Raw genomic sequence first — 13,116 nt, forward strand, 5'->3', positions numbered from 1 at the left:
GGAACCAGACTCCAAAGTAGCCTTCATGGGGTGGTCTTTGCACCCACCAGGCGGACCCCGGGGTGCTTCTCGGCAGCCCTGGTGGTTGGTGCCGGGGGAGGGTGACTCAAACGAGCAGGAGGCGGCAGGGAGGCTGCGTGATATATATAGACGCACAGCGGGGCTGGGGGAGCTGGAGGGGGAGGGACGGATGGAAGCAGCTCCCACAGGAGCTCACCGCGTCACACGACACACATGGCTGGGTTCAGGAGCACCAACCATCACCTCCATCGCCTCCACCACCTGTCTCAGTCACTGCCCACATCTCCATAATTCCATCACCTTCCTCGCCAACACCTGTTACCGTAATTACCATCGCCAGCACCCAAATCATTGCCACATCCCCATACCTTTCACCTTCCTCAACATCACCCCATTCCCATTAGCACCACTATCACCATCTTAATCCTCCCCCCGAGGCCCCCACCCCACCAGTCCTTTCTCACCAATTGGGGCCCAGACATTAGGGTACCGGTTGGAACATGGACCCCCTTTCTTCCTCCCACCCATTCCATCCACAGGGAGCTGCAGGGTGGGGGGTCCCCTTCCAGGTAGCAAATCCGACCCTGTCACTGGGGTTGGGGAGCCCCTTACCCACCCCCCAGGAACCCAGAGCAGATTCAGAGAGCTCGGTGCCAGCTCACAAGCCCCTGCGTGTGTTGGGGGCACCTTCTGGGGCACTTGGCATGGGGAGGGTGTCCTTTGAGAATTGACATATGGGGACCGGGCGGAATAGCATTTTTCAAACCAGAGAGGGATCCCTCCTTTTAAAGATGGGGGACAGGGGGGTCCTGAAGCAAAAGGAGGAGTCCCCTGGAGGGTCTGAGCAGAAAGGCACAGCGGGTGCGCCCTTGCGCCCCAATGGTCAGCTCCTGGCCTGTGCCTGCCTACCTGCATCCACTCGGACAGGTGAGGCGGCCCCGGGGGCTCTGGCAGGGGCTTGTGCAGTGGCCCCCCACGACCGCCAGAGGCAGCACCCGCAGACCCGATGCGCCGCCCCCAATCTCCGCCCCGCGCCCTCGCCTCTCCTCGCCTCCCCAGCGCCCGGCTCCCCCGCGCCCCGCCAGACCCCGCGCGCGCTCGGCCCGGCTCCCGCGCAGCCCGGCCCGGCCCCGCTGCTGCGCCCCGGGGGGTGGTGGGTGGGCTGGGTGCAGGCCATGGGGGCGCCCCCCGGCTACCGGCCCTCGGCCTGGGTGCACCTGCTCCACCAGCTGCCCCGCGCCGACTTCCAGCTCCGCGCCGTGCCCAGCGCCTTTGCGCCCGCCAAGCCCGAGTACCAGCAGGTGGGGATGGGAGCGCGCGTGGGTCGGGGGGCGCAGGGCGGGCGGGGAGGGGGGACCCCGGCCGGGCTCGGGGAGGGGAGATCGGGGGTCGTGGGACCCCGGGATGCACTGCCAAGACCCCCCAAACCATCCCATCCCACCGCGCCCCACCGTGCCTGGCTAGCCCAGGAGCGCTCCCTGCGCCCGGACCCCGGATTCCGGACCCCCCAGGATCCCGGCTGGCCGGGACTGAGCGCGTCCTGGTTCCCTGGGGACCCACCGGGACGTGGCACCGGTGGTGAGGACGGTGCAAGGTGGGGGGCCGCCTGGGCAAGAAGGGGCGCAGGCTGCGTCCCGTCCCATCCCAGGGCGCCCGGTGCGGGGTTTTGCGGGGGGCAACGCGCGGTGGGAGATTTTGGGGGGCGCTGATGTGGGGTAACGGGTGCCTGAGCTTCGGAGTGGCCGGGGCATTAGCTGCGGGGTGCAGGGGGGGGGCCGTGTCCCGAGGCCGGAGCCCCCGCCCGGGAAGGGGCCCTGACCCAGATCGCTGCGATCCCGACTTGGAGATTAACGGGGAGCCGGGCTGGGCTGGGCGGGCTCGGGGTGTGCGGGCTGTGCCTGGCCTGGACCTTGGGGGATGCGGAGTGAGGGGGTCAGACCCCTCCGGGCCCGGCTGAGTGTCCTCCGGACGACTGGGGAGCAGCGGGCGGGGGTGGGTCCCCCTCCCAGCACGCCGCTCAGATGCCGCCGCGTCCTCGTCCTCGCGGCTATGTGGGTCACGGCCATGCCGCGCGCGGGGCTCCTCCCGCCCCGGACCCCACTCCCCAAGACCCAAGCCGGCTCCCACCAGCGAGGGGAGCTGGGCGCACCCCGCGCCCGCAGCCGGTTACACAACCAGGGCTGCCCGCCCGCGCTGCACCCGCCCGAAGGAAGGGCCCACGGGAAAGGGACTCGGGGACTCCAGGACAGGACACCACGGGGTGGGCGCCGCCTCTGCCCTCCTCCTACCGCTCCGCACCCACCCCGGGTGGCCTCAGTTCTGAGAACCCCCTACCCCAGCACTCCTGGGGGTCTCCAACATCAGGCAGAATAGGCACAAGCACAGAGGGACAGACGTGACCTAGACAGATGAGCACGCTCCAGACACATACAGACACATACGGACAGCTCTGAACACGCAGGGCATGCCCAAGCTGTGTGCATGGCCGGATATGTTGTACACGCATTGTATACCACACATACAAGCGTGTCCACTCATATAATGACATGCTGCAGGCATGCTCCTGTGTGTTCGTGCAGACATCCAGGAGACAGACAGATACATGGTCACAGAGGGACATGCGTGCTCAGGTACCTATTTCAGGTAACACTATAGCTGCATACCCAGACATGCGCCCTGACGTGGACAGGCAGAAACGGGCGCGCTGACGCACAGACACACCCTCCCACAGGCACACACACCCACAGATCCACCGCTCACACTCACTCACCCATGCAGGCGACACGCACGCAGGAGCACATGGACAGGTTCACCTGCACCCAGGGACACACACAGACACACACACACATACGCACACACACAGACACACACACACACAGACACACACACACAGACACACACACAGACACACACACACAGACACACACACACAGCCACTGCCCACTCTGGTGGATGGACTCCTGCCTGGAAACACGGGGCGCCACCTGGACTCTATCTAGACTCAGGCTCTGCTCCTGGCATGCCCCTCTCCTCCACACTCCTCTCCCTCTCCCACCCCATCCCTGCCATTCTTGGGTGCCTGGTTGGGTGGGTGCACAGAGAGGAGGGTGAAGTGCTGGGGAGGAGGGGGCCGGGGCCTCACTCAGCACCCGGTCCCTCCATCGTTCCCCCACCATTCCCCACAGTTCTGCATCCTCTGTTGGTGCAGTCAGGGCCTGGCAGGTGCCCTTTTCCAACTTCCTGCTGGCGGGAAAGGAAATTGAGGCAGGCTCCCAGGGGCAGCAGGAAACTGTTGGGGTGGAGGGTCAGGGCGCAGAGTGAACCCGCACCCCGGAGCTTCTGGTGCGCCTGGTCTTATAAGATCTTGGTTTTGAGCCAGCCAGGCCCCATCTATAAACTGGGCTGGGAGGAAGCCCCCATGAGCCCCTCTAAGTCTGGTCCCTGCCCCCTGCTTTCCCCCAGGCCCTGCTGCTGGTGGCGGCCCTGGCAGGCCTGGGCCTGGGCCTGAGCCTCATCTCCATCGCCGTCTGCCTCATCCGCTTCTGCTGCTGCCGCCCGCCACAGCCCCCCACGCCCCAGAGCCCCTCCCCAGGCACCAGCTGTGCCACCTGGAGCTGCATTGCTGCCCTTCTCGTCGGCTGGTAATGGGGTCCCGGGCTGGGGCGCGGTGTCCAGGGATTCTGCGCGGGGGGAGTGGGGGGCAGAGGCCTCTGAGGAGCCTCAGTTCCATCTGTGAAATGGGCTCGCAGTCCCCAGCAGCTGCCCAAGAGCTCTGACTGCTACTCGCCAGGGCATTTCCCAAGTGGCCAGACCTCAGGACAGCAGGGTCTGGGCACCCCTGGCCTGGGCACCTATGACCCAGACAAGGGGCCCAGGTTGCAGAGCGATGGTGGGGCCGGATTTGGGAGCTGAGGGGAAGCAAACAGGCAATAGAGGGCACTTTCCAAGGTCAGCTCTGGGTACCGGGTCCCATGGCACAGAACAGAGAGCCACCCCGGGGGCACTGAAAGCCGGGTGGTGGTGCCCCAGGAGCAGCAGGAGCAACCCTCTTGTCGGGGTGTATTGGGCAAGGGCTTGGGTACGCCCGATCCACCGCCATGCAGGTCCTGAGCCAGTGGGCAAGTGGGGGCAGACACGGGGAGGTGGACAAAGGCCCTGGGGGAGGCTCCGAGGCGGAACAAGAGCAGCTTTGTGGGCCTGGACAATGGGCCGGGGGGGGCCCCGTGGGTGTCAGATCCCAGGCGAGGGTGGGACTCCCCCGCCCTGTGGTCTCTGGCTGCCTCCCAGAGGGCCGCGGGGGGGACATTGAGGCGCACAATGGGGCTCTGTGTCCTGGCCTTGGGTCTCACAGTCCCTCGGTGCCCGACCAGCTGGCCCGGGACTCGGGGTGGGGGAGCAGGCCTTGAGATACGGTGCAGACACACCAGTGAGCCCCTAGGAAGCTGGGGTGGATGGGAGGGGAAACAGAAGGTGGCACCCCAAACCCAGCTTCTGGGGTGGGGGAATGTCCCACCCTGGCACTAGGCCAGGCCCCAGTCCTGCCGCTGGGATCCCAGGCAGGAGTTCAACTGGGCGCCCCTTCCCCGCCCCGCCACGCCACCCCCCATTAGCATCACAATGACGTCTCCGTCGGTGCTGCCCTCCCGTCCCCATGGCAACCACCCGGCCCGCTAAAGCGGCTCCTTTCCCACGCCGGCGCCGACCGACGGGGCGAGGGGCGGGGCGGGAACCAAGGGGGCGGGGACGGAGCGTGGGGAGCCAATGAGACGTGGTGGGCGGGGCCCGGTGGCTAGGAAGGGGCGGGGCTCAATGGTGGGGCGGGCAGGAAGAGTGAAGGCAGAGACCAATGGGGTAGGGGCGGGGCGGGAACCAATGGAGCAAGGAACCAATGGGATGAGACGGGGCGGGGCTAGGGGCGGGGCAGAGAGCAGAGACCGATGTGATAGAGGTGGAGCGGGGATTATTGGGCAGAGACCAATGGGATAGGGATTGGACGGGGAAAAACAGCACGAACCAATGGGATAGGAACAGGGCGGGGACCAGTGGAGCACGGGCCAATGGGAGAGGTAGGGCGTGGCTAGGGGCGGGGCAGAGAGCAGAGACCGCCGTGGTGGGCGTGGGGCGTGGCTAGGGGCGGGGACCAATGAGAGAGGGGCGGGCGGAGACTATGGAGGGGGCGGGAACCATTGAGCAGAGACCAATGGGATAGGGGTGGGGCGGGAACCAATGGAGCAAGGAACCAATGGGATGAGGTGGGGCGGGGCTAGGGATGGGGCAGAGAGCAGAGACCGATGTGATAGAGGTGGGGCAGGGATTATTGGGCAGAGACCAATGGGATAGGGGTGGGGCGGGAACCAATGGAACAAGGAACCAATGGGATGGGGTGGGTGGGGCTAGGGGCGGGGCATAGAGCAGAGATCGACGTATTGGGCGTGGGGTGTGGCTATGGGCGGGAACCAATGAGAGAGATGGGCGGAGACTATGGATGGGGCGGGAACCATTGAGCAGAGACCAATGGGATAGGGATAGGGCGGGGACCAATGGAGCAGGGAACCAATGGAATGGGGTGGGCGGGGCAGAGAGCAGAGACCAAGAGATAGAGTTGGGGCGGGGCTATGAAGCGAGGGCGGGGACCAACGGAGCAGGGACCAATGAGATAGAGGCTGGGTGGAAAATGGGGCGGAGACAATGGAGAGGGGGCGTGGCGGGGACCATTAGGTGGAGACCAATGGAATAGGGCGGGGCCACAGGGATGGGGCGGGAACCAATGGAGCAGAGGCCAATGGGGTGGGCGGGGCCAGGGTGGGGCCTAATGTTGCAGGGACCAATGGGGCGGGGTGGGGCGGGGTCCCAGATGATCCAGAGAACCGCGGCTTCCTCCCTCCCTGCAGCGCCGGGATTGGCATCGGTTTTTATGGCAACAGCGAGACCAGTGATGGGGTGTCACAGCTCAGCGCGGCCCTGCTGCATGCCAACCACACGCTCAGTGTCATCGACGACCTGGTAAGGGGCTCCCCGGAATCTTACCCAGCCCACACCCAGGCACAGGGTTGCAGAGCTCAAATTTGGGGATCCCCAGCCCCTGGCCTTGAGGAGTGACCCGTCCCCCCAAGTGAGGGAGCCTCACTTCCACCTGTGACCCTCAGTCCCAGGGTTCTAGAATTTAGGAGCGAGGCGCACCCCCTACACACATGCCCTGCTCTGACTCTGGATCCCAGGCTGAACCCCAAATGCTAGGATCAGAACCTGTCGCTGAACCCAGAAGCAGAAAGGCTTCTTCCCCTTGCTGGGTCTTCTAGCACCCCAGTTCCAAGAGGACATCCTAACCGAACCCTAGAGGACACCTAACCCAACCCTGCCCTCTCTCCAGCATGCCCTGACTCCTGCCCCCTGCACCCCAATAGGTGCTGGAGACCGTGGAGAGGTTGGGTGAGGCCGTGCGGGTCGAGCTGACCTCCTTGGAGGAGCTGGTGGCCCCACGCACGGAGCTGGTGGCCGCGGCCCGGGGGACCCGGAGGCAGGTGGAAGCCTTGTCTCTGCAGCTCCAGGGACTGGCCTTCTGGCGGGGGGTCCCCTTGAGCCCCCTGCAAGTGGCTGAAGACGTCAGCTTTGTGGAGGAGTACAGGTGTGGGGCACTTCTGTATGTCTCTGGCCTGAGTTTGGGGGATACTCAGGGGCCCCTCCACTCTACTTGCATAGGGTATGTGGGGGTCGGGGCTGCAGAGAGGGGGGTCCCTGAGCTGCATGCCTTGCCCTGTCCCTAGGTGGCTGGCCTATGTGCTCCTGCTGCTGCTCCAGCTCCTCGTCTGCCTCTTCACGCTGCTGGGCCTGGCCAAGCAGAGCAAGTGGCTGGTGGCCGTGTGAGTGAGCAGTCCTGCCCCGGCCCTGGGTCCCTCCTAGGGGGAGTAGGGGAGAGACCCTGACAGCAGGGTCATGGGGCTAGGCAGAGAATGAGGGGATATCTCCAATGGGGCCAAGCCCAGCACCTTGAAGACATGACCAAAGACCCCACCCATCCCTGTCCCATGCATCTCATCTAGGACTTTAAGGGGCTCACCCGCAGGACCCTCACAGGGGAGGCGAGGTCCTTCTTCCCTCTGACAGTGAGGCGCAGGCACACACACACACACACTGAGGATTGGCTGGAGCTGAGATTGGCACTGCCCCAGGGTACCCCTGGACACCCCACTTTGCAGCCTGAGCTCTAGGTTCTCTGGCTGGCCCCACTCCTAGCACCCATCTCACCTCCTGATCCCCCAGTATTAAGACCCCAGAGCCCACCCCAGAGAAGACCCAGGGTTGATTCCCAGTCAGCACAGGTTCTGGGGAGATAGGGGCAGGAAACGGGACCAGATGTTAGGGGAAGGCTGGGCAGGGCAGTCAAAACCAATAGTGCCTCACAGTCCGTCCACCCTTTCTCTGCCCCAATCCATGTCTCTGGGGCTGCGGGAAGGGAAGGTGGGAGGTGAGATTTTGAAACCCAGAAGCTTAGGGACTTCTGTCCCCACCTCCCAGGATGATGGTGATGAGCCTCTTGGTTCTTGTCCTGAGCTGGGGCTCTATGGGCCTGGAGGCGGCCACAGCAGTGGTGAGTGCCCAGTTCCGACCTCCAGACCCCGGGGTTTGGTGGGTCCTGGGTGTGGTGGGGTCTGATGCTGTCCTGGGTCTGAGGGAGGAGGCTGGGGGCCAAAACTGTTGGGTCTGAGAGAGGTGGACAGGGGTCCAGAGTTCTAGGTCTGAGGGAGGAAGCTGAAGTCTTGGAGTCCTGGGTCTAAGAGATGAGGCTGGGGCCAGGACTGCAGAGTCTGAGAGAGGAGGCTGGGCCCCCATGTCATGGGTCTGAGGGAGAAGGGGGTTCAGGCCTTGAACGGGGTGTTTCTGAGCTCCCTTCTTCTTCTCATGCACAGGGCCTCAGTGACTTCTGCTCCAGTCCCGACACTTACCTCCTGAATGTGACCCAGGAGGAGACGGGGCTCAGCTCAGGTGACCATGCACGGTGCAGGTCTGGGGTCTCGCCATGGGGAAGTCCTCTGCTCTGCTCTGCACCTTCCCTGGGCCCAAAGGGGTGTCTGTGGGAGGGATGGCTGGGGGGGTCTGCCCCAAAGGGGGAGGGAATTCAGCCAAGGGTACAGGGGTTCCAGGCATTGTGGGGACCCGCCAGAGACTCCAGGGCTGCCCAGAAGTGTGAATCCAGATCACTGGGCCCTTTCTGCCTCCCTGGGGGGCCCACTGGGGCCCTGCTCACCGTGACCTCCCCTCTCACCCCTGCAGACATCCTGGGCTATTACTTCCTCTGCAACCATGCAGTCTCCAACCCCTTCCAACAGGTCAGGAATTCAGTGGGTGGGCCTGGGGGAGGAGGGTCTGGAACCTGGGAGGCTTTGGGGTGCCTGGAGCGTTACCACTGCTCCACCCTCCCCTGTCCCTGCAGAGGCTGACTCTGTCCCAGCGAGCTCTGGCCAACATCCATTCACAGCTGCAGGGCCTGGAGCGAGAAGCCGTCCCCCAGTTCCCTTCTGCACAGGTGGGTTGGTTTGCTGCAGGCTCCCACAGCACCCCAAGTCAGAAGAGAAAGGTGGTTGGGGACCCCTCAAACCCAGGGACCCTGTGCAGGGCCTGGGAGCTTAGGGACAAATCCCAGAGGGTGTGGGCGGGTCCTGGAGGTAGATCCAAGGTGGTGGGCGTGGCTACAAGGGCGGGGCTGTTGGCGTGGGAGGGGCGTGTTGGCGGATGTGGGCGTGGCCTTTGGAGCTTGGCAGCTATTGGCTGTTGGGCCAATGGGTGGGGCGGGGTCTGAGCGTATGGGCAGGCCTCAGCAGATCAAAGCTAATGGGCGTGGCCTTAGGAAAAGGCGTAGTGGATCTATTGATAAGGATGGGCGGGGTTATCGCGGGGCGGCGTTTGTGGGCGGGGCTTTTGAGCTAAGAAGCCATTGGCTGTGGCCAGGCCTATGAGATGAGGGGCGGGGCCAGAAGCTGGGGGCGTGTCCGTTGATGTGGGCGTAGTCCTAGAGACAGGGCTCTGTTGTGGGCGGGGCTTTGGGAATTGGTGAGCCATTGAGGATGGACAGGAGTGTTGAAGTGGGTGTGGCCAAAGGGGCGGGGCCAGGATTTGTGGGCGGTGCCTGTGGGATGACAAGCCCCTCCCACCACAGAAGCCTCTGCTGTCACTGGAGGAGACCCTGAATGTGACGGAAGGGAACTTCCACCAGCTGGTGGCATTGCTGCACTGTCGCAGTCTGAACAAGGTGACCCCCCACTTGGCCACTCCCCCAAACTATTTCCCCTGTGGAGCCCCTCCTGGGACCCCCTCATCTCCTGCAGAACTCTCAGCAGCCACAGAACTGTTCTTCATCCCTGCAGTTCTCCCTTTTGTAGAGAAACCCTGAGCCATACCACTTGGGGGCCAGCCCCAAACCTCAGCCTTCAGCCCAGGATGTTGCACAGAGCTGCAGTCTAGCCCCTGAGCAACTCTGGGTGGGTGTGCAGGGGACCAGGTGCCCCGACATGCAACCTCCCATCTACAACCACCCAGATCATTCCCTTCCCCTTGGGAGGCTTCACCTACTCCCCGGTACTGTGGGGTATCTTTGCACTGGGCCACCTGGGTGTATGCAGGGTCCCTAGCCCCCAGGCACTCATGCTCTAAGGAGGGAATGAGCCTGGACTCAGACCTCAAGATGAGAGACAGAGAACCCAGTCCCCCAAGACTGGCTGGCTGGTCTTGCCCTCGACCCCCCTGAAAATCTGCACCCACAGGCCAGGCCCCCCTAATAGAGCCTCCAGGTATCTTCCACAGAGCTGCCACTCGGGAGCCCCACCTGGGAGGTCACTGCACTGGGCTAGCTCCCATCTGGGGCCCCAAGACCCAAAGTGGCAGGAGCTGATATGGAGGATGGCCCCTTCGGATAGCCTTGCTCAAGTGCTCCAGGGAATGCTGGGAGCCAGACACTATCCAAGACCTCTGGGAAAGGGCTAGGGAAGGGGTCTCGGAGAAGAGTGGGCAAAGGATGCTGTGTGGCGCTGGGCAAGTGGCTTGCCCGCTCTGGGCTCCACCTCTCTCTGTGCCAAAGGCCTCAGCTGATGCGTGTATGTGGCTGCAGAAGCAGAGCTCTGCCTTGCAGGTCTGGGGCATCCAGGGGTCAGAACATAGCCACCTGCCCTGGCAGAACCTCCCCACCTACTGCTGGGACTGGTCCCAGAAACACCCACAGTCCCTAGGGGCTCCCACAAACATCCCACCAGCAAGTCCTGCATCCTCCCTGGGCTCACGCTGACGCAGACACCTGTGTCTCGATGCTCCCTGACACCCCATGGCTCTCCCATCCTCCCAGGTGTCCTCAAACTTTCTAAACAGGGGGCCAGTTCATTGTCCCTCAGACCATTGGAGGGTCTGACTATAGTAAAAACAAAACTTATGAACGAATTCTTATGCACACTGCATATATCTTATTTTGCAATGAAGAAATAAAACAGATACAAATACAATATGTGGCCCGCGGACCATAGTTTGAAAACCACTGCTAGGCCTATCTGCCCCCATCTGTCTCCCCACCACCCAGGGAGTCCCTTAAACCCCAATCCAATCAAGCCTTCCTTGGTCCCGAACCTGGCTGATGGGGTCAGAGTTGGGGCTTGACCTCGAGGCCCCAAGAAGCCTCATCCCCAGGCCTGGCTCCTTCCTCCGCTGACCCCATTGATGGGAACCCAGAAACCTGGGGCTTCTTTCTCCCTGGCTCATGCCTGCCCTGGGTCTTTTGCTTAGAGCAGGAGGGGGTGGGGTTGTGCGTCTGGGTGTCAGCCTGGACGTGATTCCAGGGTCCCTCCCGGCAGCGTGGCAGTCCCTGTGATGGTGGGGGAGTGTCGGGTTGGGGGTAAACTGAGGCAGGCACTGACAGCCCCTTCCCCAGGACTACGGCGCAGCGCTGCGTGGCGTGTGCGAGGACACCCTGGAGGGGCAGCTGTTCCTGACGCTCTTCTCGCTGCTGGCCGCCGCTGCCCTGGCCGCTGCCCTCTGCAGCCTGCCACGGGCCTGGGTCCTCTTCCCGCCCAGGTCAGGAGCGCCCAGGGCCGGGGCCTGGGGGCAGGGGGCGGGGCGCACCCTCGGGCCCCGCTGGGGGGGACAGCCTCCTGACGGCTCCCCCGTCCTGCTTCTCTGCCACTCCCCGCACCGCACCCCAGTGACGAGTATGATGACACAGATGATGACGACCCTTTCAACCCTCAGGTGAAGTGCTGGGCAGCCGGGGCAGAGGAGGGGGGGTTCCCCTCTGCCCCCCAAGTCTCACCCCACACCCTCTCCTGTCCCCCAGGAGTCCAAGCGCTTCGTGCAGTGGCAGTCGTCTATCTGAGCCCCTCCTCCGCGTCAGGCCCGACTCTGTGCCCCCTCTCCGGTGAGCCCCAGAGCACCCCTTTGGCTTCTCCCTGAACCCCCTCTTCTCCTGGGACCCCCCCAGCGGCACGGCCCGTCTGCTCTCTCCGCAGGGCCCTCCCCGGCAGCCGGAGAAGACCCCACTAACCAGCCTCACCGGGCACCCCACTAATGAGGTCCCTGGCCACGGATACCCCCAACACACAGCTGCCTCCCGATGCCACAAGTGGGGTGAAGGGCAGCCCCGGGCCTAGTTGGAAGAGCCCCCCAGGGCCCACCCCGGCCCCCCACGGCCACAAGCAGCAGTGATGCGGGAGCGGCGACTTGAATAAAAGGGACTTTATTTTACCAGCCGCAGCCTGTCTGTCCTGTCCCTGAGAGCCCCCCAAGAAGCCTTGTTGGGGGGCTTCAAAGGTGTGCTCAGGGGCTCTAGTAACCAGAACCCCCTGCGGCCACCCCAAGGTGCTGGGGCCCTTCAGGGCTCGTGGGCCCAGATGGTGGTGCTGGGAAAGGAACCGGGTCCTTGTGCATCCAGACAGACAGACAGCTGGCCTGACACTCGCCCCCCTGCAGACGCCCCTTCCCGGAGTAGCAGCCACTTCCTCGGACCCAAAGCAGCGAGGGTCTAGACTCAGGTCTAGACTCGGATCCAGCAGGGAGCTGGCTGGGACCACATGTCCTGGAGACGATGTTGTTGTGCGAGGAGCTTGGAGGATGGGAGGAAGGAGGGTTAGTGTGGTTGCAGGGGAGGGGGCAAATTTGGGGCAAGCCCCCCCTCCCCAGGTCTGAGAACAGGGAACTTCTCTAACCAACTGTGAGTTGAAGGCGGTTTGTGGCCTGGGCAGAAAGGCTCAGCCTCCCATATTCGCTCCAAGATCAAAGCACCCAGACAGTGGTTTTTGATTATTTTTTTATTTTTTTATTTATTTTTTATTTTTGGCCACATCTGGCATTGCTCAGGGGTTACTCCTGGTTCTGCGTTCAGAAATCCCTCCTGGAAGTCTCAGGGGACCATATGAGATGCCAGGAATACAACTGGGTCCATTTTTGGGTTGGCCACAGGTAAGGCAAATGCCCTACTGCTGTGCTATCATTCTGGCCCCTGTTCTTTTTTTTTTTTTTTTTTTGGTTTTTGGGCCACACCTGGCAGTGCTCAGGGGTTACTTCTCTGTTCTTTTTATTTCTGGACCTCACCTAGTGGTGCTTAGAGTGGACTCCTGGCTCTGTGCTCAGGGCAGCTTTCTGGCAGGGATTGGGGACCTTATGGGGTGCTGGAGATAGACCCTGGGTCAGCCAGAGCAGGGCAGGTGCCTTAACCCCCCTGCGATCTCTTGCCCCATCCAGGACTCACAACTTCTCTCCGGCATGGACTGTTTTGTCTGTGGGCAGCAGTAAATGCCCGCTGGCCCCAGGCCAAGGTCTTCCTTAGCACAGACAGGCTAGTGTAAACCTCAAGAAGAAAGCCCTTACCCCCATGTGGTGTGGGCTCAGAGTGATAGCACAGCAGGGAGGGCATTTATCTTCCATGTGGCCGACCCAGGTTCGATCCCCGGCATCCCATATGGTCCCCAGAGCCTGCTGGGAGTGATCCCTGAGCTAAGAGCCAGGAGGAACCACTGAGAGTGCCACTGGGTGTGAGCCAACAACCAAAAAAAAAAAAAAAAAGCTCCCTTGTGAGACCCCTGTGAACTCAGGAAGGGGGTACTCCTTACCACCAGGAGGACT

General features: G+C 63.0%; 1 protein-coding gene across 2 annotated transcripts; it reads left to right on the forward strand.

Moving 5' to 3' along the window:
- Window positions 1–1,107: 1,107 nt before the first annotated feature.
- Window positions 1,108–11,739, forward strand: TTYH1 (tweety family member 1). 2 transcript variants are annotated; one of them, XM_049787047.1, is made up of 14 exons: window positions 1,108–1,322; window positions 3,484–3,662; window positions 5,913–6,024; window positions 6,426–6,646; window positions 6,786–6,881; window positions 7,537–7,609; window positions 7,929–8,004; window positions 8,293–8,348; window positions 8,453–8,545; window positions 9,176–9,268; window positions 10,931–11,073; window positions 11,202–11,247; window positions 11,333–11,413; window positions 11,505–11,739. In XM_049787047.1, the coding sequence occupies exons 1-13, from the start codon at window positions 1,197–1,199 to the stop codon at window positions 11,369–11,371; spliced, it is 1,353 nt and encodes a 450-aa protein (XP_049643004.1). In that variant the 5' UTR covers window positions 1,108–1,196; the 3' UTR covers window positions 11,372–11,413; window positions 11,505–11,739. The 2 variants fall into 2 exon arrangements, with proteins under 2 accessions (XP_049643004.1, XP_049643003.1); XM_049787046.1 differs by lacking the exon at window positions 11,202–11,247.
- Window positions 11,740–13,116: the final 1,377 nt, after the last annotated feature.

The sequence above is a fragment of the Suncus etruscus genome, chromosome 14, assembly GCF_024139225.1.
Source record: "Suncus etruscus isolate mSunEtr1 chromosome 14, mSunEtr1.pri.cur, whole genome shotgun sequence".
Taxonomy (NCBI): domain Eukaryota; kingdom Metazoa; phylum Chordata; class Mammalia; order Eulipotyphla; family Soricidae; genus Suncus; species Suncus etruscus.